This window comes from Schistocerca gregaria, unplaced genomic scaffold, assembly GCF_023897955.1.
Source record: "Schistocerca gregaria isolate iqSchGreg1 unplaced genomic scaffold, iqSchGreg1.2 ptg000435l, whole genome shotgun sequence".
Lineage (NCBI taxonomy): Eukaryota > Metazoa > Arthropoda > Insecta > Orthoptera > Acrididae > Schistocerca > Schistocerca gregaria.
Window position 1 is genome coordinate 56651 of NW_026061859.1, and position 25241 is coordinate 81891.

Here is a 25241-nt window from a genome sequence, read left to right on the forward strand (position 1 = left end):
CTTGGTGGTATCCCGCGCCTGCTAGGTGTAGGGAAATTTTTCCACTGGCGCGGAAATTGTCGAAATATAGGCTTCCCTATCTGAAACCTTATAACATCGAGTAGGTGCCCGCCATGGCGGACACACGTGATCCAACCTCTGTCAGCGTCCCTCATGGAGTGCAGCCACACGACAGTTCACTTCCACCATCGTCATCATCACATTCACATACTTCAATTCATCCCCCCTCATCACCTTCCTCGTCAGACACTAGCTGTGACTCTGACCAGCTTGTCATAGCCACAGACAGCGACTCGGGCTCGGTCTCCTCATTGACCGACCCTGAAGTCAGACGTAGCGAAAGGCTACGTAAGATCAACTCTGGGCAGCCCCCGCAACCCGCAGCCGCGGAGAAACTCCGGGCGCGCGAAAACCAGAGCGTGGTTTCAAATGCGCAAGACGCAAAAGTACGACAACCACCACTAGACCAGCAGAAGCAACATCAACAAAAGCAGGTGGATCACTCAACTGCGACCGCAGATGCGTCCAATAATCAAAAGCAAAATCAAATTGCAGGCGTCGGAACGGTGCAAGGCGCTCAAAACACAACGGTGCCCCCAGCAATGACACAAACTCAGCGCCAGCCCAGAGGCAGAAGGGTGCCCCCGATAACGGTTTTTGAGACCAAAGGGTACACTACCCTAATCGGTCAGATACAAGGGAAGCTGAAAGGAGCACTAAGCACATCCTACAAGGGTGACAGCATCGTATACCAGGCAACAAATCCCGAGGACTTCCATTTCCTCAAAGAAGAATTTCGAAAACGGAAGATTGAATTCTTCACATACAGTGACGACCCGAAGGGGACACTTAAGGTCGTCATTAAAAAGCTCACTCCATACTGGACCACAGACGATGTCAAAAACGCCCTAATTGAGAAAGGGTTTCAAGTGCAGGACGTGTTTCAGCAAACGAAACCGCAGACCATTGTAAACGAATACGGCGAAACAGTCTCGGCTCCCAGAATAAAAACGGCCAATTTTCAAGTGAATCTCCTGAACACTGCTGAGGCTCGCAAAATATTCAAAGTTACACATCTGCTACACATGCAGGTCACGGTGGAGCTATACAAAAGACCAAACGGTCCGACGCAATGTTATCTGTGTCAACGCTTTGGGCATGGGGCGTCTCAGTGTGAACTTAGACCCCGCTGCGTGAAATGCGCCGGGCCACACCTTTCTGGGGCCTGCACTAAAAAGCCCGACGCGCCAGCAACGTGCGCAAACTGCGGGGGCAACCATCCAGCCTCCTTCAGGGGCTGCTCAGAGCGAGAGCGGATCGTCCAGGCCTGGGAACGAAGACGAGCACCCCCAACCAGCAGACATGTCCCACCAACCACCACACCGCGAACAGCAGCGGCAACAAAACCACCCCCGCCACCACCTGCGGATACACCACACTCCTCCCCTCCACCAAAACAAACTCAGGTGGGAACAAATACATTAGAAACTCCCTCAACACCACAGGAAGCAGTTGCATCCTGTTCCCCACCACCGGAGCGATCTCCGCCCCAAGCACAGCCCACGCTCGCCGAAATAGTGAGAACAGGGCGCACCCCACCAAACTCCCCTAAAACAAAGCCCACAATCCCGAAACAACAACCTGGCAGAATCCTGCCCTCCAAGGTGACTCTACATCCGCCGCAAACCGCACCTCCCCCCAGCACCTGTGTTCTAAAGGAACAGACAAGTGCGACACCTCTCCCCTCAACCTCTGCAGCGACTGAGGCTGCCCCCCCACTAGCCAGTCATTCAATGGCAACCGCCACAGAGCCCCCAACTGCTCCTGCGGTGACAATTCAAACCAACATCGCCAGTGACAACACCACTGCCCAGCAAAGCATCACAGAGGACTCACAGGTACAAACACCTCAAATTTTATCACAAATCTGGCAGTTTGTCAAAAACCTTCTCCCTCAAAATTTTGTTACCAAAATCACACAGATTATCAATCAGTTCTTAGCAGCCCCAGATCTTCTCAGTAAAGTGACACTAATTATCACAAACATCTTGCCCCTGCTCCTAAATGGCAAATGAAAACCAGCACATCACTATCGCCATCTGGAACGCTGACGGTGTTTCCCACGATCGATTCGAGCTCGAGATGTTCCTCGATGACCATGGGGTGGATGTGGCACTCCTAAATGAGACCCACCTAACCCCTGATGAGAGCTTTCGAGTCCGAAATTATGTGTTGGCCAGAAATGACCGCCCTAACAGACCAGGTGGCGGTACAGCCATTCTCATTAAAAATCGAATATGCCACAGGGTAATACAAACGCCACCACTCATAAACACAGAGGCAACAGCAGTCGAAGTTATTCTTAACAACCACCCCACACTTCTGGTGGCGGCATACCACCCACCCCAAGCCAGACTGTTTCCCAGTGACCTGGACGATCTCTTGGACATAAACCACAGAACCATAATAGGAGGGGACCTGAATGCCAAGCACAGGGCATGGGGATGTCGTACTACAAACACAAGTGGCAACAAACTACTGAGATACCTTGATAACCATCCAGCAGTAAGGGTTGTCTCAACTGATGAGCCTACTCATGTTCCCTATGACTCCAGGTGCCTGCCTGACAAATTGGACATATTCCTCTTAAAAAACGTTAACCTCAACACAACGACAGAGGTAATCAACAGCCTAAATTCAGACCATAGCCCTGTTATTCTAAGATTTCAGGGTGACCAAGACATTCCAAGTAACAGAATAATTACAACTTACAACACAAATTGGGCGAGGTACAAGGAACTGGTCACTCTACACATACCTGACCAGGCTCCTGACATGCAGACCCCAGAAGAAATCGACCAGGCTATAGCAGAATTAACCCAAATCATCACGACGTGTGGGGAAGCATCAACCATCAAAATAACGCACAACAGCGGACGGAGCAACCTGCCCCCAGACCTTGCGCAACTAATTACGGACAAGAACAGAACGCGCAAGAGATGGCAAACTTTTCGTGACCCCCAAGACAGGAGACGCATGTTTAGGATGGCCAGGGAAATCCAGACCAGACTTAAACTGCTACGAAGTGCTAGATGGGAACAAAGCCTGCAAACAGCAGAGCAAAATCCCGAAAAATTCTGGGGAATCATCAGATCCAGACGACAACCCCAAAAAGCCAGCAGACCACTTCATGGGCAAAACGGTTTAGTCTATACCCCACACGACAAAGCAACCGCCATGGCAAACACGCTCGAGCTGCAGTTCCAAGAGAATATAATCGATGAAGACGAGGAAGAAGCAGAAGCCCTGGAGCGCAGAGTTGAGCGTCACCTACATCGAACACTTCGTGCCAGACCAGTCACCAACTTTGTGCCGACCACTGAACGTGCAGTCTCTGTTCTCATCAGGCGAATCGGCAATGCAAAAGCCCCCGGTCCCGATAACATCAAACCCCCCTTTCTTAGAAACCTTCCTCAACCTGCTATCTCTCACCTTACAGCCATCCTAAACAGTTGCCTCTCCATACAATACTTCCCTTCAGCCTGGAAGGTTGCAAAAGTTATTTCCATTCCAAAGCCCAATAAAGATCAGTTATTCCCGCAAAACCACCGCCCTATCTCCCTACTATGTCATCTCTCCAAACTTCTCGAAATTCTTATACAAAACTCCCTACTCCAGTTTCTATCCATAAACAACATCATCATCCCTGAACAATTTGGTTTTCGTGCTGGACATAGCACTGTACAGCAAGCCATTCGCCTGGTGGAGCATGTCTGCACGGAGAAGAGCCAGGGCAACAGCACCGCAGCTATTTTCTTGGATATTGAAAAGGCTTTTGATCGTGTTTGGCATGACGGCTTGCTATATAAGATCTCCAAACTCAACTGCCCTCTCCACCTGCTGAAAATCATTCAGTCTTTCCTCTCTGACAGGAAATTTTACTCATACATAGAAAAGGCAAAAAGTGGCATGAAACTCATAGAAGCAGGTGTCCCACAGGGATCTGTGCTTGGCCCCCTCCTATATCTTCTGTATACAAATGACATCCCGAAAGAGCCGGGTGGCAACATAGCCTTATATGCTGATGACACAGCACTCTATCTCAGTGGCAGAAACATTAATTACCTAGCCTACAGCCTACAACGACATCTCAACAAAGTTGCAAACTGGTGCAACATCTGGAAAATAAAAATAAATGCTGACAAATGTCAAACAATCCTATTTTCTCATAAAATCAAGAAACCCATAATAAACATCACTTACAATGAACAAATACTCCCATGGAAAAATGAAATCACATACTTAGGACTAAAATTGGACAAAAACCTAACATTCAAGCATCACATAAGAGAGGCTAGGAACAAAGGCTCCGCCCGGCTCTACCAACTATACCCATTATTAAAGGGAATGGGATTGTCCATATCAGCAAAGCTCAGAATCTGGAAAACAATAGTCCTGCCTGTCATCCTCTACGGCTCTGAAGTGTGGAGCATGGCAGCAGACACTAATCTAGCCCAATTGGAGGTCGTCCAAAATAAAACCCTAAGAATTATTGCAGACGTACCAAGACTGACTAGCAATGAGGAAATCAGGGCAATGCTAGGGCAACCCTCTTTCTATCACATAATCAAACAAAAATCACAAACATTCTACGAATCATCTCATTCATCACCGTACCAGCTCATCAATACACTGGGACGGAACCCTCACCCTCAACTCAGAGCTCCTATCAACACACTCCATCGCCACTACAGGCGGTAACCATCTTCTCATCCTCATGAAACAGGATACTCATCTCCACCTCTATCAACATCATCATCACTAACGCCATCCACCCGGGGGGAAAATCCCCAAGCCATTACTGCACACAAGCCACATACGAACCCACAGGATCATTTCGTGAGACAGAGCGTTGAAAGAACGCTGGCTCTCCAGAACTAGCATGGGTGCAAACCCAGCCATCTCATGTCCGGCGGGTGCCACTGTGTGGGGAGACGCTGACTGGAGCGGAGCGCTTGACTGACTGACTGCGCGTGCCTGCCTGCCTGTTTGTTCGTGATGCCGCCCAAGACTAGCGGGAAAGCCGCCAAGAAGGCTGGCAAGGCGCAGAAGAACATTTCGAAGGGCGACAAGAAGAAGAAGCGCAAGAGGAAGGAGAGCTATGCCATCTACATCTACAAGGTGCTGAAGCAGGTGCACCCTGACACGGGCATCTCTTCGAAGGCGATGAGCATCATGAACAGCTTCGTGAACGACATTTTCGAGCGCATTGCGGCCGAGGCTTCTCGCCTGGCGCACTACAACAAGCGCTCGACCATCACGTCCCGCGAGATCCAGACCGCTGTGCGGCTCTTGCTGCCTGGCGAGCTGGCCAAGCACGCGGTGAGCGAGGGCACGAAGGCGGTGACCAAGTACACGAGCTCCAAGTAAGGAGGTGGCTCTTGGAAATGGGAGGCTCGTCCGCGGCGCGGCGAAGGAAAGAGAAAAAAAAAAACGGCCCTTTTCAGGGCCACCAAAATGCCTTTGCGGGAAGGGCGGAATTGTTGTTGTTGTGAGCGGGTGGACGGGCGGCACAGCTGTAGCTGTAGCTTGTGGTGTGGTGCGGCGCCGGCGCCTTTGGTTTTGGTGTGACGTTGGGGATACGCACTTTAGCCACAGCCGGGTCGTGGGCGTGGGTGTTTCGAGACGTGTTGGTGTTAGGGGGGCGGATCGCTGGAGTTGGCTTGTTTGATATATATTTTTGTTTTTGTCCCCTTTGTATGGTATGGCCGGAGGTGTGGAACGGAAAGCAAACCGCGACTGTCGGATGTCACACCGTTGGTGGCGAGGGTGAGAAACACGTTGCCGCCTACAGCTGCTTCTACGCCGAGCGGGTGCGTTAAGTTAGTTGGTTGGTTGGGCGACGTAAAAGTGGAGCGTGGAGGTGTGTGTGAACGTGAGGTGACACGCATTGTATTGCATTGTATTTGTACGCGCGAGGTGAGTTAGGAGACCACGCGCCACGACGTACGGTGCCCTCTTTCGACCTGACGTCTGACGTCTGGTTTTTGTTTGTGGAGGCGGTGTCGTCATTCTGGATGTACGTGTATTTTCCGCTCAGTTGAGTGAGGTGACGCGAGACGACGGCGTCGGTGGTGTTTTTGTTTTGTTGTTGGCGCCCCGGGGATGAAGAGGGGCACCCGACGGTAACGAGAGGTTGCACTTTGTGATCGGTCGAATGTCCGGGGAGCGAGGAATAGGGTGGGGGGTTGAAAAGAAACGCCAGTGTAGGGCAACGGGACGGTGAACGTTCCCGTGGTGTCGGAGGTGTGCAGTGGGGGGGAGGAAAAAAAAAAAAAAAAAAAAGCGCGTAACGGCGCGGCTGCCGTGGTGGAAACGTTCTCTCCAACTGTGGTGGTGTCCCCTGTGTGTTTTGTTGTTCTCTATATCGTGTGTCCCCTCGCACAAGACGCTCTCTGGGCGGGTTTGATTCATTCATTTTTGCATTGTCACGTAGCGTAGAATGGTGGAATGCGCAAGAGTTGAGTGAGACTGGCGACGGTATATGGTCTGAGCAGCGTCAGCTGCACTGCACACTCCCCGGAAAAGAATCTTGGATGCCGTGCTAACTGAAATTTGGTGGACGGGGTTCTCAAGGCCTGTTTTCCTATTTTGTTGTCTGTCTGTAGTTAAGATGGTGAAATGACGTCGAAGAAGCAGTATTGTGCTCACAGAAACGGAAACAAACTGTTATGGAAATGCCCTAGTTTGATGAAAGGAAATGTGTGTTGAATATACAGGATGGTAAAGACCAAGTGCGTTGAAAGAAACGTTGTGAAGGAACGAACGTTCCCTGAATTGGTTTCTTTTTGTTCCCGAGTTGTGTACAATGGACGACGGTTGTGCCATATCGCAGCATTGCATCATCCCCAGGTTTTATTTCAATTGAGCGATAAAAAAAGGAAAAAGAGAAGAACAAGAACACTATCGAAATGGTCTATGGTGTGTGACCCACAATTGTTGTCTTTAAATCACTTACCCAACCATGTCGTAAAAATATTTATTTATTTTTTTTTTTTTTTTTTACAGTGGCTGCCCAATGACCTAGATGTAACAGAGAGAGAGAGAAACACATGGCGTGTCAGATGTTTGTTTTCTTTTCCCCCCCGTCAAGTGGCAAATGCGAACACCGTCAGCTGTAATTGACGATCGACACTAGTATGGCGCGAAAAGGGGGTGCGACCTGTGCAGTTGTGGGTGAAACTTTGGGTGATGGGCTGTCATGCGGCATCGCGTGCGTTCATTACCCCTCGGCAGCGGCGGCGGCGCCGCAGCTCCGTCCAGCTCGCGCTCTCGGAAACAACCCTCTCGTAATGCCGCGTCTCCTCCGTCACTGCAATTTTCAAAGGGAAACCTGTGTGGCCGGTGGGGGTGTGTCAACCGTTGGGCTCAAGCTCCGCCGACAAAAAGTGTTGAGTGTATCCAGTGTGAGAGAGGTTGACGCTTTTCGTGGTGTGTGTGTGGCAATGTTTTGAAAAGTTTGCAACGTACGTTAAGAAGTGTTGACGCTGAAACTTGCGGGCTGTGTGGCCCTGGTGGTTGGCTGGCTGGAGACGCGGGCGTGTCCAGTCGGTCGGTTGTTGTGGCTGAAAGGTACGTATACGGTTCCGCCGTCCCGTCGGAACTGCGTCTGTCTGGAAGGTATGACGTGACGTGCAGTTTTTATTAGGTCAGCCTTGTTGTGTATTGTTCCATTTGTTGCTCACTCGTCACCCGTATTTGGTGTGGCGATGTATGTGGACGTACTGCTGGATCAGTGTCAGGGTTTCCGTGGGAGGTGTTGGTTGGGTTGGATTTGCCTGACACGGCTGAGTCCGCAATTGGCCTGCCGTTCGTTGATGTGATATGTGGGTTCTGAGGAAGAATGTGTACGAGATAGTTGCCCTGCCCTGCCCTGCCCTTTCTTTCGCGTTCGTGTGTGCCCCCCTTGTTGTGTAGTGTGGGTTGAACATGGTTCTTTACCGAGTGGGGGGGGGGGGGGGGGGGGAATGGGATGGACGGATCCGTTGCTGTTGCTGTCACCGTCAAGACAACGCACGCACCCCTGTCCTACGAGAAGGTGTGTCAACCGGGGTTTCGGCAGTCGTGTGTGTAGGGGACGGGGAGAAGCAAAGTGGAGAGTGCGGCACGGGCGGAGAGTGGAATTGGGGCGCGTTGATGTTGGGAAACATCCCCCAAGGGTTGCGGGATGATGTGGCGGTGAGAGCGGGGGGCGGGGGAGAAAAGAAAAGCGAAAAAGAACTAAGGAAGAGGAGGAGGCGTGCGTGTGCGCAGTGGCGGGGCCCCAAAGACCTGTCGTGTGGTGTCGGCCGAACGCGAACGCGTGTGCGGGGCAGCGTCGGCACGGAGAGAGAGAGAGAGAGAGAGAGAGAGAGAGAGAGCGAGCTGGTCTGATGGGTATTTTTTTACCCCCTGTACTCGAAGGACCGGATCTGTCCTTGATCCCTGCCTTCTGTCTGATTATGTTGGGTAACAAAATGATGGGATGATAGGGTCTCTTGGGTGTGTGTAGATGTTTGTTGTTTGAGTGAGTGTTATGGTGTTTGTATTTTATTTTTGTTTATCATGGTATGTTGTAGTTTGTGGTGTTTTGTCGTGATGGGAAATGTCGTTCTTGGGTCGGGTGGATTTTGTCCCAGATTTCTGATGAGTGGGTGGTTCGAATCCGTGGTTTGGTGGGAAAAAAAAAAAAAAAAAAAAAAAACTTTATGGATTTTTCTTTGGATGATTTCCGGGATTTTGAGTATGTTATGGTTTGTGTATATGTCTCGGTTTGTCTGGTACCGGCCGGCATCAGCAGCAATTCTGAAGTATTTGTTGTGCACCCTTTTTTTTTACTCTTGTTATGTTGGTGTCTGCGGCCATTGACCAGATTTTCAGAGCCGTAAGTGATGGCTGGTTCCTATGACGGTTTTGAAGATTTTCTTTTTGGCGCGCATATTTATTCTGTTTCCTTTGATGATTGGGTACAGTCTGAATATTGCTGCTGCAGCCTTGTTACAAACGTGTGTAACATGGTCTCTAAATGTCAACCTCTTGTCCAGCTTGATGCCTAGATACTTTATTGTGCCTGACCATGGAAGATTGTTATTTCTGAGGCGTATATGCAGGTTAGGAGGTATTCTTTTTGAATGTGAATCGTATTGTATTGCTTGGGTTTTCTCCGCGTTTATTGTTTTTTTTGGTTAGCCCATTTCTGGATGGATTGTAGGTGTTGCTCTATTTTTGTGACTCTATATTGCAGGTTAGAACTGCTGCGGTAGACTGCAGTGTCGTCTGCAAATAGTGACAAGTGTCCTCCCAGCTGTTTGTTTGTGTATATTGAGTAGAGAATGGGCCCCAGCACTGAGCCTTGCGGGACTCCAGCCTCTATGGATCTAGTGTTACTTGCCGCTCCTGGTACATGGACATAGAATGCTCTGTTGCGGAGAAAAGAAGCAATAATGTGGATGGGGCAGTTGTACTGGTGGAGCTTGTAGATAAGGCGTTATCCGAATGCTTTTCCAATGTCAAGCAGGACTGCTCCAGTACTGTGTCTAATGTTTCTGGCCTGACATATGTGCTCGACTAGTCTGGTCACCTGGTGGGTGGTGCTGTGTTCTTCGCGGAATCGGAATTGTTGTGGGATGATTATGTTGTTATCCTTTAAGAATTGAATTTCTTCAGTTCAGTTTGAATGAGCTTTCCGAGGACCTTTCCAAGGAAGTTGGCCTATAGTTTTGCGGAAATAATAAGTCCTTGTTTGGCTTTGGTAATGTGATGACTCGGGCCTGTTTCCAAGTAGTTTAGTCTGAAGCAAGCATTATATATTGATGTTAGATAGATAATTGATAGTTGCTGGAGGTAGGTGATGTAGTAGTTGCGGTTTGATGGAATCTGGGCCTGATGCCTTCTTAGGATGTGTGTATGTTTGTGATGTGATAAGATACGGGGTTTCTGCGTTTATTGGATTGTGAAAGATGTTCTGATCGGGGCACTTAGGATGCGGTTTTACCCTTCTGAGTACCATTTCCTGGTGGTCATCAGTTTCGTCATCTACCGCTTCTGGTGCTTGGAATTGCCTTTCTAGTGAATCCGCCAGTGCTTCAGCTCGGTCTGTGGGGTCGTTCCTTCCCCATGTAGATGTAGATGTAGATGTTTCGTGTTTAGTTTACGAGTTTTAAGAAATTTCCAGAATTTTTCCTGGTCCCTTTCTGCTTCTCGTAACGTTTCCTCCCACGCCTCGCTACGGTGGTTTTCGGAGCTCTCTTTTTGATCCTCCCGGCCAATTGCTCTGATTTTCGTCGGTCGGCTGGGTCCCTGTAGTTTCTGGCGCGCGCGGGCTGCGGTTGGCGCCTTTGGTGGCAACGGCCGGGGCAAGCAGCGGTGTGTGGTGTGGTGCGGGGCGGGCAGGGGCAGGGGCAGGGGCAGGGGCAGGGGCAGGGGCAGTGGCAGTGGTGGTTGACGGATGGCCTGGGGGCCGAAAAACGGGCCGGCCGGCGGACGGCGGACGGATGTTGAGAGAGGCGGCGCGCACGCGTCTCGCGCGGACACAGGCGCCACAGCGTTGATTGGAAGGAGGTGCGGTGCGGGGATGGGCCCAGGAAAAAAGACGGTCGTGGCCCCTGTCTTGGGTGCGTGTCGACGTCAGCACCGTCGGTGTGGTGTGGTGTGGTGTGGTGTGGGCAGGGAGGGGGGGAAAAGCGGGCTGCGGGCTGCGGGCTGCGGGCTGCGGGCTGCGGAGGGAATGGTGGTGGGGAGTAGGCACACATGTGGGCGGGCGCAAAATCGGCCGGTGCCCGTAAACCGCGGCGGGATATTGGGTGGAAAAGAGGGAAATTGTAGAAAGGAAAACAAGCGGAGGGGGCGAATGTGGTGGGGTGGGGGGACGGGCGGGGGCGAGGCGACAGCTTGCTTTTTCTTTTTCATTTTATTCTGTTGTAGTGTTTTTGTTTTTTTGTTTTTTTTGCGTGTGTGTGGCCTTGGAGAGGCTGGTCTTGTCTGGCTTACGCTTTGGGTGCGTGTGTTGGTACTTTTTCGTTTTTTCTTGTTCTGCAGAGCAGGGGCGGGGCGGTGGGAACGGCTGGCTGGCTGGCTGTGCCCAGAGGAGGAGGAGACGCTGGCGGCGGGCCCGGCTCCTGGGGCTGCTGTTGCATGCGCTGTGCAAAGAAAGGAAGAGTGGGTTTGTTTGGCTGGTGAAGTGCATTATTTAAGTGTGGGCTTGCCGGCCTGGCTCCGATGCGCAGGTAGATAGATGCCGGCGGCGACCGCAGGCAGGCAGGCGCGTTGTGTGTACAGAGGGACGAGCCATGTGTTTTGCAAGCAGACGTGGCGTGCCGAGTGGAGAGGAGGCGGCGGCTCGGCTCGGTTCGGCCCGGCCCGGTCCGGCGGTGCCGCGCTGTTGTCGCGGACGTGAGCGCCCCCTGGCGGGCGGGTGGTTGGCGGCGGCGTGGTGGACGCGTGTGGCAGTTGTGTGCACGGGTTGCTTGGGCGAGTGAGCAGTGGCTGGCGGTGTTGGCGCGTCGTCGGGGAGGTACGTGTTGCGGCCGCGTCTGCTGCGCGCTGCGTCGTTGTGTCGACTGTGTGTGGGCGTGGGCACGTGTGCTCTGCCGAGGGCGTCGTAAAAAAGTGGGTCGCGGTGTGCGTGCGTAGCCCGTGATGATGTATTGTGCGTCGCGTCGTTGTGTGCGAAACGGATGCCGAGAGGTGTGTGGTAAGTGCGAAGCGCGAATGTGCGGCGTTTGGCGGTTTCGGTGTGTTTTCTGTTTTTGCGGCGTGAGAGTGGGGCTGGCTGGCTGGCTGGCTGTTGTTGGTTGCCTTGTGTGTGTAGGTTGATGGCGCGACGCGGAGGGGACGCCGTTTGCTGCGTGCCTTGCCTCGCGTGTGTTGGCGCGCCGTGCATGTGTTTGGGTCGCGGGGGCGGTGTTTTTGTTTGTATTTGGATTTTCATTTTTTGGCGTGTTGTGTCGTGTATGGCAAGGGCGAGAGGAGTAGTGCGGTAGTGGTAGTGCAGTAGTGTCGTTGCGGCACGGGCGTCTGGTGGGGCTGTGCGTCGTGGCGGGGAAGGTGTGTAGGTTGCGGCGATGCGGCGAGCCCAGCCCGTCGTTTGACGGTGTGCCGGGTGAGTTGCGCTGCGAATCGAGTGTGGCGGGAAGGGGAGCTGCGTGGCGCCTGCGTCCGTTGGCAGCAGGGGCTGTGCTTTTGAGAGTTTGTTTGATTTCGGGACGACGACGACGACGACGACGACGACTGGTTGGTTGGTTGGTTGGGTGGGGTGGCGTGCGCGTTTGTCGTACTGGGCGAGTCGATTGCCTGCCGGCTGGCGAAAGGTGCGCCGCCGCCCGTCTCGCGCTCTGTGTTTTTTTTTTTTTTTTTTTTCTCTCTGTGTGTGTCGGCTGCGTTTTGTTTGCGGTGCGCGCGAAAACGGTGGTGCCGAAAGTGTGCCGGCGTGGCGTTGCGACCGCGACGAGCCGCGGGCGCGCCATTTGGCTGGTGTTGCGTGAAGAGCGGCTGTGTACGGGTAGTGGCTGTAGCCGTACGTGTACGTGCATCCGGCCCGGCCGCCAGCCCAGCCCAGCCCAGCCCAGCCCAGCCCAGCCGAGTCGGGTGAGCGGAGGCCGACACGTGGTGGTGCTCTGTGCTCTCTCGGCTCGGGGGGGTTTGTGTGTGTGCGTGTCTCGTTCGCTCTCCGGAATCTGCTTGTTCTGCTGATCCCCGCCTGTCGGCGTCGTTTATTTTTACTTATTTATTTTTTACCTGTTGTTTGTTTTTCGACGTCGTCTTGCAGTTTTGTCCTTTGCGGCGTGCCGACGACCCGCCGCGCGACCTTATGAAACCCCAAAGCGTGGCGTGGCGTGGCCGAGCCGCAGCAGCTAAGGGGGTGCGGCCGCCTCGACGCCTTAACCTCTCCTAAACTTCTTTAAGCCCCTTAACGCAGCCACCTAAACTAACGTAACCTAACCTAACCTAAGCTCTTAGGCCAACCCCCAAGTCGCCTTAACCTAACGTACGTGACCGCAACCTTAGCTTAACGCCTACGTTAAGACGTGACGTCACGTCAACGCTTAACCTAACCCTGACGCCTTCTTAGCCTAACCTGACGTAACCTAAGGTAAGGTAACCGTTGAAAGAAAGAAACCACCTTTGTTTTGACGTTGAGGCGTGTAAGGTCGGCTGTGAGGGCAGATTCGGTGTGTCTGTAGTTGGGGCTGGCTGGTAATTTATTTTGTTTGTTTGTTTATCGTTGTTTTGTTTTCGCCTGTGGCGGGGGGGTTGGCGCTCCGTCGGCCGGTGCCATGTTGCGCAGGCGGCGATCGTAAAAAAGTAAAAAAAAAAAAGAAAAAAGAAAAGAAAAATGTGTTGGAAGGGCTGTGGGTGTTGGCGGGCGAGGCGAGAGGAGGAGGACGGCCCGCGGCCGTGGCCCGACGGCTGCGGGCCGATCGGGAAAACGGCGGAAGGCGATGGGGCGGCGGAGGTGCGTTTGTGCACGGCCGTCATCGCCGCACGACTCGGCTCGTGTGGCTGTGGCGCCGGCCGCGGTGGCCGGGCTGCCGCGGCGACGGTGCGGGAGTTTTGACGAAGGTTTGGCCATTGTGGCGGGTCGTCGGCTGGGGCTGTGGGGGCGGCATTTGGGCGGGGGCGGCGATTCTCGGCGGGCCGACCCAGGCTGTGGCGCGCGGTGGCTGCAGTTTGGCCGTGGTTTGCGGCGCCGCCGCGGCGACTGGTTGGCGACCGTGGTGTCGGTGTGTGTAGCCCCATCCTCGGTGGTTTGAATGGCGCGGGTGGTTGCGGCGCAGGTTGGGGGCTGCTCCGCGCAGGCTGTCGGACGTTGGGCGGTAGCAAGCGCGGGAGGCGCGGCGCGGCGGCGCGGCGGCGCGCCGAGTGGCGGCCGCTCTCTCGGCCGTCCGCGCCCGCCCGCGACACTGGCTGGGCCAGGCGCGTGCGCGGCTATTCTCTGCTGCGCGCCCCTCGCTGTTGTGCGTCGTCGAAGGAGAGAAGGAAGCGAAACCAAGGGGAAAAAAGAAAAGAGAACAAGCAAAAGATGGCAGACCAGGCGGCTACGAACGAGACTGCCGCGGCACCCGCCGCCACCGGCACTACGAAGAAGGCCAAGTCTGCGTCGTCTGCGAAGAAGCCGCGCGCCAAGCCTGCGCACCCGCGCACCTCTGAGATGGTGACGGCCGCCATCAAGAGTCTGAAGGAGCGCGGCGGGTCGTCGCTGCAGGCGATCAAGAAGTACATTGCCGCGCACTACAAGCTGGACGCGGAGAAGCTGGCGCCCTTTATCAAGAAGTACCTCAAGTCGGCCGTCGTGGCTGGCGAGCTGGTGCAGACGAAGGGGAAGGGCGCGTCGGGCTCTTTCAAGCTTGCCGGCGCCGGCGGCGGGGCGGCCGAGGGCGGCAAGGCTCGTGGTGGCGGCGGTGGTGCGAAGAAGAAGCGCGCCGCTCCGGCCAGCAAGGAGAAGAAGGGGGCCCGTGCGGCCGGCGCAAAGAAGGCTGGCGGCGTGAAGGCGGCGACCGGTCGGAAGGCGGGCGCCGCCAAGAAGGCGTCTGCGGCGTCGGCCGCTCCCGCGGGTGCGAAGAAGGCGGCTGCGGCCAAGCCGGCCAAGGCCAAGTCGCCGTCGAAGGCGAAGAAGGCCGCCAAGGTTCCGACGAAGAAGCCGAAGGCGCCGCGCCCGAAGAAGGCGACGGCGACGCCGTCTAAGGCGAAGGCTTCGCCCAAGAAGAAGAAGTAAAAAGGGCAGGGAAGGGTTGGCGGTTGACACCGTCGCCTGGTGGCCGGCGCGCAACCAGAGGCTGTCGCGCGGTCCCGGACAAAAACAAAAACGGCCCTTCTCAGGGCCATCAAAGCACGTCGGGAAGGTGTTGATTGTCGTGTCGTGTCGTGGTCGGTCGGTTGCCTTGTTGTCTGTCTGTCTTGCTTGCTGGCGTTTGTTTGTTTCATGTGTGGATGGTGGTTGGATTGTGGGGTCGTTGGCGGGCGTGGGCGGCGGCGCGCGGCTGGTGTTACACAAAGTGTATTTTACTTTTACCTATTTATTTTGCGCCGCGTTTGTTTGTTTGTTTGTTTGTCTTGGTGGTGGTTTTGGAATAGTCTTTTTTGTTTTGCTTTGCTTTGCTTTGCTTTCCGGGCGTCACGTTTTGTGCCGTGGCCTGTGTGGGTGGCGCTATTGACGCTTGCGACTTGGTTCGGCCGGTGCGGTGCTTTTTTTTTTTTTTTTGGAAACGGCGGCGCCGGGCCGGGCCGGGGGTGGGACGACTGGACTGGAGAGTGAGTGGGGAACTAGTCGTTGCGACCGACAAAGTTTTGCTCGCGACGGAGAGACGTTAGTGGCCCTGAAAAGGGCCGTTTTGTTTGTTTGGCGGTGTGCGGGTTTAGGCGCGCTCGCCGCGGATGCGGCGCGCGAGCTGGATGTCCTTGGGCATGATGGTGACTCGCTTGGCGTGGATTGCGCACAGGTTGGTGTCTTCGAAGAGGCCGACGAGGTAGGCCTCGCTGGCCTCTTGCAGGGCCATGACTGCGGAGCTCTGGAAGCGCAGGTCGGTCTTGAAGTCCTGGGCGATCTCGCGCACTAGGCGCTGGAATGGCAGCTTGCGGATGAGCAGCTCTGTGCTCTTCTGGTAGCGCCTGATTTCTCGCAGGGCGACGGTGCCCGGCCTGTAGCGGTGGGGCTTCTTGACGCCGCCGGTGGCGGGCGCGCTCTTCCTCGCCGCCTTGGTGGCGAGCTGTTTGCGCGGCGCCTTTCCGCCGGTGGACTTGCGGGCCGTTTGCTTTGTCCGGGCCATGGCTACTGCGGATGCGGATGCGGCGTGGAGGATATGCGTGCGCGACGGCGTCCGGTGCTGCCTTGACAACGGGCCCGCGCGCCCCGGGTGCTGCGCTTATATGCCCTCGGTGCGCGGTGGTGGGGGGAGGGGAGGGCGGGCCGCGGGGCCCCAGAGTCTATATAGGGGGGCGGCGCGCGCGCTGGGCGCCACAACCGTAGCCGACTCGCTAGCGCCGGGTGAGGAGCTTGCCTTGCTTTCTGTTTTTTATATTATTGTGGTTGAGACGCTTGAAGAAGAAGAAGAATGACAGGCCGCGGCAAGGGAGGAAAGGGGCTCGGCAAGGGTGGCGCCAAGCGGCACCGCAAGGTGTTGCGCGACAACATCCAGGGCATCACGAAGCCCGCGATCCGCCGCCTGGCGCGCAGGGGCGGCGTGAAGCGCATCTCTGGTCTGATCTACGAGGAGACGCGCGGAGTGCTGAAGGTGTTCCTGGAGAACGTGATCCGCGACGCGGTGACGTACACTGAGCACGCCAAGCGCAAGACTGTGACGGCCATGGACGTGGTGTACGCCCTGAAGAGGCAGGGGCGCACCCTGTACGGTTTCGGCGGTTAGGCGGTGTGAGACCGAAGGAAGGAAGGAAAGAGAGATTGAAAAACGGCCCTTTTCAGGGCCACCACAGTGTTCGGAAGTTGAAAAGTGCGAAAGAGTCTGTGTTGCTGGTTTTTCTTTTCCTTTTTTAGTCTACTTGGCCTTTTAGTTTTGTTTGGAGTTTTTTTGACGTGGTGTGCGGTGCGGTTGGGAGGGAAGGAAGCGTGCCCTTGCGTTGTGTGAGCTCCCTCCTTCCTTCCTTCCTTCCTTCCTTCCTTCCTTCCCCTCCCTCTTTGCTTGTATGCTTCTTGTCGGTGGATGGGCTGTGTGTTGCGGCGCGGCTGAGTGCCGAGGGGTTATTTTTGAGGTGTGTTGTTGTGCGCCACGTGTGCTGGTTAATGGTCGCGAGACTGTGCGTGCGTGGAGTGGAGTGGAGGAGGTGGCCAAGTACGTGTGTACAAGATGGCGGCGCCTGTGTGTGTAAGAAGGAAAAAAAACCGTACACACAGAGAGAGAGAGAGAGAGAGAGAGAGAGAGAGAGAAGTGGTGCGACGAACGACTGGAATTCTGCTTTGGACGTAGGTTTGTGTGGTGGCCCTGAAAAGGGCCGATTGTGTTTTGTTTTTGAGCCGAGGCGGCAAATGGCGCGCTGCGTGCCAAGGGAGCACGCGGCGGTTGCCGATTGCGCTGTCTCTCTTTTAGGCCTTCTTCTCGGTCTTCTTTGGCAGCAGGACGGCCTGGATGTTGGGCAGGACACCTCCCTGTGCGATGGTGACGCCCGACAAGAGCTTGTTGAGCTCCTCGTCGTTGCGTATGGCGAGCTGCAGGTGGCGCGGGATGATGCGCGTCTTCTTGTTGTCGCGGGCCGCGTTTCCGGCCAGCTCGAGCACCTCAGCCGCGAGGTACTCCATGACGGCGGCGAGGTAGACGGGCGCCCCGGCGCCGACGCGCTCGGCGTAGTTTCCCTTGCGCAGGAGGCGGTGGATTCTGCCGACCGGGAACTGGAGCCCAGCCCTGCTTGAGCGGGACTTTGACTTGCCCTTGACTTTGCCTCCCTTTCCGCGTCCGGACATGGCGATGGGCTAGTTTCGAAAGAAGCGAGAAAGAAAAGCACAACGCCCCAAACGGTGCGAGCCGCAGCGAGTCGAGCAGCGGAGTGCGTGCCGGCGCCGGGGGGGCTCCTCTCTTTTTTTCCTCTACTGTTAGAGGGGGGTGTTGGTGGAGGTTGTTGTCCATTTTGGACATTTCCTCCTCTTTTCTTTTTTGTTGTTTTTAATTCTGGTCTTTTGTGTTTTGCTGTTTTTTTTTGAGAGATGTTATTTAACTAATTTTGCTACTGCAGGAGTAGCGACTTAGGTCTTTTGTATCTGTTCCCATTCTGTTCGTATTGCCCAAGGGTGTTTATTAGGTCATTTTGTGATTTTCGTGCCGTGGCGTAGAAAACTTCTGCCATGGCACGAAACCGTGTTGTTAGCGGCTCTATGCCTGCCGCTTCGTGCAGGTCCGCCGCGGGGAAGCGTGTGGGGACGTGTAAGGCCCGTCTTAGCGCTCTGTTTTGGACCTTCTGTAAGCGATCTATCGTCGATCTGGCTGCATAGCCCCATACAGGGCACGCATATTCCAGTATCGGTCGAATTAGACTTCGATAGATAGCTACTCCTGTTGCGGGGTCGAGGGAACTGGTGCTGTTTAATACAGGGTACAGGATCTGCATCCTGGCGTGAGTCTTTCTGCGAAGTTCCTCTATGTGACACTTCCATGTCAGGCGTCTGTCAAGTGTGACACCGAGGTACTTCGCAGAATTTCTCCATGGCAAGTTCTGCCCCTGTAATCGCAGCAGTTGGTATGGTCTTCTTGGGGGTCGGCGTTTCCCGTAACGTCTGGTGAGCAGCATGGCTTGTGTTTTTTCCGAGTTTATTGTTATTCGCCACTGCTTGGCCCAGTTTTCCGTCCTGTTTAGGGCGGTTTGCAGACGCCTTGTAGCCAGGTTCCTGTTTGTCGAGCAGGAGAAGAATGCAGTGTCATCTGCATATTGTGCAGTGTGTACATGCTGAGTCATAGGGATGTCAGCAGTGTAGACACTGTAGAGGATGGGTCCCAGGACCGAGCCCTGGGGCACACCTGCACCGATTCTTCTCCTGGTCGACAGGGATCCATCGATCTTAACTGAAAAAGTCCTACCGGAGAGATAGTTTTTAACTATTTTGACGATCTTTCCGGGGAAGCCTAGGGTGTACATCTTGTGTAGTATCCCGGTGTGCCAGACTGAGTCGAAGGCTTTTGCCACGTCTAGCAAGACAAGCCCGCAGTAGCCCTTTCGGTTGAAGCTGTCCGTAGCTGCTTCAACCACCCTCATAATTTGCTGGGGGGCGGAGTGTCTTTGCCTGAATCCGAATTGGAATTTCGGCAGAATCTGCTCTCTTGTGATATGGTCCTGTATGGGGGTTAGTAGGAGGCGCTCATAAAGTTTACTGAGGGTAGGCAGTAGACTAATTGGTCTATAGTGTTGCGGGAACACCGGGTCTTTTCCTGGTTTTGCGATCGCAATGACTTCTGCGTGCTTCCACTGCGCCGGGAATTTTTGTGATCGCGTCAGTTCATTAACTATATCGGTCAGGTGGGTGATTGCCAGAGGCGGGAGGAGTTTCAGCAATTCATTTGTGACCTGGTCGTGACCCGGGGTCTTCCTGGTGGGCAGCGACTTGATGCAGTGCGCCACGTCTTCAGTACTGAAGAGTGGCGTGTAGTCATCTTCGTCGTCTGCTTCCAGGAACACGGCCAGTTCTCGGCGGACTGTTGCAACGTGTTCTCTGTCCTGTACTTCTGCTGGTCTGAACTGTTTTTCGAACACGTCGGCTAGTGCGTTAGCTTTGTCAATGGGGCTGAACTGCAGTCCGCGTTCGCCATGCAGTGGTGGCATTTTCGCGCGTCTTTTTGTGTACTGTTTGGTGGCTTGCCATAAGCTATTGTCTTCTAGTTTGAGAGCTGAGAGCCTTGCTGACCATTGTTGGTTGCGGTATTCATTGAGATCTGCTTTCAGCTCTCTCTGTAGCCTATTGAGTAGCCTCCGCGTGACCTTGTTTCTGGTGAGCTTCCACTCTTTGGCGATCCTGTTTTTGTGCCGTATTTGCGCAAGCAAGTGCGGGGGGAGTTGCCTGGAGCGGGGGGGCCCCACTTGAGGCGGTGTGGCTCCCTCAGCAGCTTGCAGGATCGCTCTTGTGAGGTCGTCTAGTGCCTGTTCTACTGTCTCTGCAGTTGGAGGCGGGGTCTGGGCAAGTTCAGTTGCTATTGCGTTGCTGAATTGCTCTTTATTGATGCGCTTGTACGTCGCATGTCGTTGTGGGATAGAGAGCCATTCTCCCATATCGACCTCAAAAATCACGGGATTGTGGTCCGACGACATTCTGTTTACCGATGTCGCGGATACAAAGCCCACCAGATTCTTTGTGATGGCTATGTCGAGGACGTCCGGTCTTCCTCCGTTCTTTGGGAAGTGTGTCGGTTCCTCTGGGCCCCATATTTGTAACTGGTGTGTGCGCGCGAGTCGTTGCAGCTGTTGACCAGCTTGGTTTCGGTGTCTCGAGTTCCAGTCCGCGTGCTTGGCGTTTAGGTCCCCTGCTATTAGCAGTTTGCCTCTAATACGGCTAAGTGCAGCTATGTCGTCCTCTTCTAGTCTTTGGGAAGGGGGGCGATACACTGCAACGACTGTTAGGGGGCCAGTTACTGTGGCCACTTCGATTGCCGCCGTTTCTATTTCTGTTGTATTTGGGGGGTATACTTGGTGGTGTCTGATTCCTTTTTTGACATATACCGCGACCCCGCCTCCGTGAGTGGGTCGGTCGTTTCTGTAGCAAATGTAGTTTGGTACAGAAACTCGTAGTCCTGGTTTGAGGAATGTTTCTCCCACTAGGCATATGTCAACGTTTTCGTCCTGTATGAATTCTCTAAACTCCATGGGTTGGCGAGTGAGGTTGTCTGCGTTAAACGCGCATATTTTGAGACCTTGTATATTAGGTCTCCTATCCATGGTGGGGGACAGTTTTCCCTGGGGCTGTCGCTGTTACAGGCGACTGCTGTGCTGCCGATCTGAGGTCGGCGGGGAGTTGCGTCAATGTTGCTAGTATACCTACTAGCTGGGTCATCTGTGCCTGTAGCAGCTGGATGGACGACGCGAGTTGCTGGATTGTAGCAGACTCGACTGCTTCTCGCGGACTGGTTTGTGGGTGGCATGGAGGACTGGCTTCCCTAGGACTTTCGCCGGCGCCGGCGGGGTGGGGGTCCTTTATGGGCTCGGGTGCGGCGGCCGGTTGCGCGCGCGCCCCATTGGTCGGCGGCCGCAGCAGGGCGAGCTGGTAAAGGTGCGGCGGCGGCGTGCGGCGGGTGCCACTGTGTGGGGAGACGCTGACTGGAGCGGAGCGCTTGACTGACTGACTGCGCGTGCCTGCCTGCCTGTTTGTTCGTGATGCCGCCCAAGACTAGCGGGAAAGCCGCCAAGAAGGCTGGCAAGGCGCAGAAGAACATTTCGAAGGGCGACAAGAAGAAGAAGCGCAAGAGGAAGGAGAGCTATGCCATCTACATCTACAAGGTGCTGAAGCAGGTGCACCCTGACACGGGCATCTCTTCGAAGGCGATGAGCATCATGAACAGCTTCGTGAACGACATTTTCGAGCGCATTGCGGCCGAGGCTTCTCGCCTGGCGCACTACAACAAGCGCTCGACCATCACGTCCCGCGAGATCCAGACCGCTGTGCGGCTCTTGCTGCCTGGCGAGCTGGCCAAGCACGCGGTGAGCGAGGGCACGAAGGCGGTGACCAAGTACACGAGCTCCAAGTAAGGAGGTGGCTCTTGGAAATGGGAGGCTCGTCCGCGGCGCGGCGAAGGAAAGAGAAAAAAAAAAACGGCCCTTTTCAGGGCCACCAAAATGCCTTTGCGGGAAGGGCGGAATTGTTGTTGTTGTGAGCGGGTGGACGGGCGGCACAGCTGTAGCTGTAGCTTGTGGTGTGGTGCGGCGCCGGCGCCTTTGGTTTTGGTGTGACGTTGGGGATACGCACTTTAGCCACAGCCGGGTCGTGGGCGTGGGTGTTTCGAGACGTGTTGGTGTTAGGGGGGCGGATCGCTGGAGTTGGCTTGTTTGATATATATTTTTGTTTTTGTCCCCTTTGTATGGTATGGCCGGAGGTGTGGAACGGAAAGCAAACCGCGACTGTCGGATGTCACACCGTTGGTGGCGAGGGTGAGAAACACGTTGCCGCCTACAGCTGCTTCTACGCCGAGCGGGTGCGTTAAGTTAGTTGGTTGGTTGGGCGACGTAAAAGTGGAGCGTGGAGGTGTGTGTGAACGTGAGGTGACACGCATTGTATTGCATTGTATTTGTACGCGCGAGGTGAGTTAGGAGACCACGCGCCACGACGTACGGTGCCCTCTTTCGACCTGACGTCTGACGTCTGGTTTTTGTTTGTGGAGGCGGTGTCGTCATTCTGGATGTACGTGTATTTTCCGCTCAGTTGAGTGAGGTGACGCGAGACGACGGCGTCGGTGGTGTTTTTGTTTTGTTGTTGGCGCCCCGGGGATGAAGAGGGGCACCCGACGGTAACGAGAGGTTGCACTTTGTGATCGGTCGAATGTCCGGGGAGCGAGGAATAGGGTGGGGGGTTGAAAAGAAACGCCAGTGTAGGGCAACGGGACGGTGAACGTTCCCGTGGTGTCGGAGGTGTGCAGTGGGGGGGAGGAAAAAAAAAAAAAAAAAAAGCGCGTAACGGCGCGGCTGCCGTGGTGGAAACGTTCTCTCCAACTGTGGTGGTGTCCCCTGTGTGTTTTGTTGTTCTCTATATCGTGTGTCCCCTCGCACAAGACGCTCTCTGGGCGGGTTTGATTCATTCATTTTTGCATTGTCACGTAGCGTAGAATGGTGGAATGCGCAAGAGTTGAGTGAGACTGGCGACGGTATATGGTCTGAGCAGCGTCAGCTGCACTGCACACTCCCCGGAAAAGAATCTTGGATGCCGTGCTAACTGAAATTTGGTGGACGGGGTTCTCAAGGCCTGTTTTCCTATTTTGTTGTCTGTCTGTAGTTAAGATGGTGAAATGACGTCGAAGAAGCAGTATTGTGCTCACAGAAACGGAAACAAACTGTTATGGAAATGCCCTAGTTTGATGAAAGGAAATGTGTGTTGAATATACAGGATGGTAAAGACCAAGTGCGTTGAAAGAAACGTTGTGAAGGAACGAACGTTCCCTGAATTGGTTTCTTTTTGTTCCCGAGTTGTGTACAATGGACGACGGTTGTGCCATATCGCAGCATTGCATCATCCCCAGGTTTTATTTCAATTGAGCGATAAAAAAAGGAAAAAGAGAAGAACAAGAACACTATCGAAATGGTCTATGGTGTGTGACCCACAATTGTTGTCTTTAAATCACTTACCCAACCATGTCGTAAAAATATTTATTTATTTTTTTTTTTTTTTTTACAGTGGCTGCCCAATGACCTAGATGTAACAGAGAGAGAGAGAAACACATGGCGTGTCAGATGTTTGTTTTCTTTTCCCCCCCGTCAAGTGGCAAATGCGAACACCGTCAGCTGTAATTGACGATCGACACTAGTATGGCGCGAAAAGGGGGTGCGACCTGTGCAGTTGTGGGTGAAACTTTGGGTGATGGGCTGTCATGCGGCATCGCGTGCGTTCATTACCCCTCGGCGGCGGCGGCGGCGCCGCAGCTCCGTCCAGCTCGCGCTCTCGGAAACAACCCTCTCGTAATGCCGCGTCTCCTCCGTCACTGCAATTTTCAAAGGGAAACCTGTGTGGCCGGTGGGGGTGTGTCAACCGTTGGGCTCAAGCTCCGCCGACAAAAAGTGTTGAGTGTATCCAGTGTGAGAGAGGTTGACGCTTTTCGTGGTGTGTGTGTGGCAATGTTTTGAAAAGTTTGCAACGTACGTTAAGAAGTGTTGACGCTGAAACTTGCGGGCTGTGTGGCCCTGGTGGTTGGCTGGCTGGAGACGCGGGCGTGTCCAGTCGGTCGGTTGTTGTGGCTGAAAGGTACGTATACGGTTCCGCCGTCCCGTCGGAACTGCGTCTGTCTGGAAGGTATGACGTGACGTGCAGTTTTTATTAGGTCAGCCTTGTTGTGTATTGTTCCATTTGTTGCTCACTCGTCACCCGTATTTGGTGTGGCGATGTATGTGGACGTACTGCTGGATCAGTGTCAGGGTTTCCGTGGGAGGTGTTGGTTGGGTTGGATTTGCCTGACACGGCTGAGTCCGCAATTGGCCTGCCGTTCGTTGATGTGATATGTGGGTTCTGAGGAAGAATGTGTACGAGATAGTTGCCCTGCCCTGCCCTGCCCTTTCTTTCGCGTTCGTGTGTGCCCCCCTTGTTGTGTAGTGTGGGTTGAACATGGTTCTTTACCGAGTGGGGGGGGGGGGGGGGGGGGAATGGGATGGACGGATCCGTTGCTGTTGCTGTCACCGTCAAGACAACGCACGCACCCCTGTCCTACGAGAAGGTGTGTCAACCGGGGTTTCGGCAGTCGTGTGTGTAGGGGACGGGGAGAAGCAAAGTGGAGAGTGCGGCACGGGCAGAGAGTGGAATTGGGGCGCGTTGATGTTGGGAAACATCCCCCAAGGGTTGCGGGATGATGTGGCGGTGAGAGCGGGGGGCGGGGGAGAAAAGAAAAGCGAAAAAGAACTAAGGAAGAGGAGGAGGCGTGCGTGTGCGCAGTGGCGGGGCCCCAAAGACCTGTCGTGTGGTGTCGGCCGAACGCGAACGCGTGTGCGGGGCAGCGTCGGCACGGAGAGAGAGAGAGAGAGAGAGAGAGAGAGAGAGAGAGCGAGCTGGTCTGATGGGTATTTTTTTACCCCCTGTACTCGAAGGACCGGATCTGTCCTTGATCCCTGCCTTCTGTCTGATTATGTTGGGTAACAAAATGATGGGATGATAGGGTCTCTTGGGTGTGTGTAGATGTTTGTTGTTTGAGTGAGTGTTATGGTGTTTGTATTTTATTTTTGTTTATCATGGTATGTTGTAGTTTGTGGTGTTTTGTCGTGATGGGAAATGTCGTTCTTGGGTCGGGTGGATTTTGTCCCAGATTTCTGATGAGTGGGTGGTTCGAATCCGTGGTTTGGTGGGAAAAAAAAAAAAAAAAAAAAAAAAACTTTATGGATTTTTCTTTGGATGATTTCCGGGATTTTGAGTATGTTATGGTTTGTGTATATGTCTCGGTTTGTCTGGTACCGGCCGGCATCAGCAGCAATTCTGAAGTATTTGTTGTGCACCCTTTTTTTTTACTCTTGTTATGTTGGTGTCTGCGGCCATTGACCAGATTTTCAGAGCCGTAAGTGATGGCTGGTTCCTATGACGGTTTTGAAGATTTTCTTTTTGGCGCGCATATTTATTCTGTTTCCTTTGATGATTGGGTACAGTCTGAATATTGCTGCTGCAGCCTTGTTACAAACGTGTGTAACATGGTCTCTAAATGTCAACCTCTTGTCCAGCTTGATGCCTAGATACTTTATTGTGCCTGACCATGGAAGATTGTTATTTCTGAGGCGTATATGCAGGTTAGGAGGTATTCTTTTTGAATGTGAATCGTATTGTATTGCTTGGGTTTTCTCCGCGTTTATTGTTTTTTTTGGTTAGCCCATTTCTGGATGGATTGTAGGTGTTGCTCTATTTTTGTGACTCTATATTGCAGGTTAGAACTGCTGCGGTAGACTGCAGTGTCGTCTGCAAATAGTGACAAGTGTCCTCCCAGCTGTTTGTTTGTGTATATTGAGTAGAGAATGGGCCCCAGCACTGAGCCTTGCGGGACTCCAGCCTCTATGGATCTAGTGTTACTTGCCGCTCCTGGTACATGGACATAGAATGCTCT

At 54.0% G+C, this 25241-nt stretch overlaps 1 protein-coding gene across 1 annotated transcript in view; it reads right to left on the reverse strand.

Moving 5' to 3' along the window:
• Positions 1-354: 354 nt before the first annotated feature.
• Positions 355-25241, reverse strand: part of LOC126311658 (proteoglycan 4-like) — a 76424-nt gene continuing 51537 nt past the window's right edge. The window contains exon 3 of the mRNA XM_049992234.1: positions 355-507. Coding sequence (XP_049848191.1) covers positions 355-507 — 153 coding nt within the window. The remainder of the gene's footprint in view (positions 508-25241) is intronic.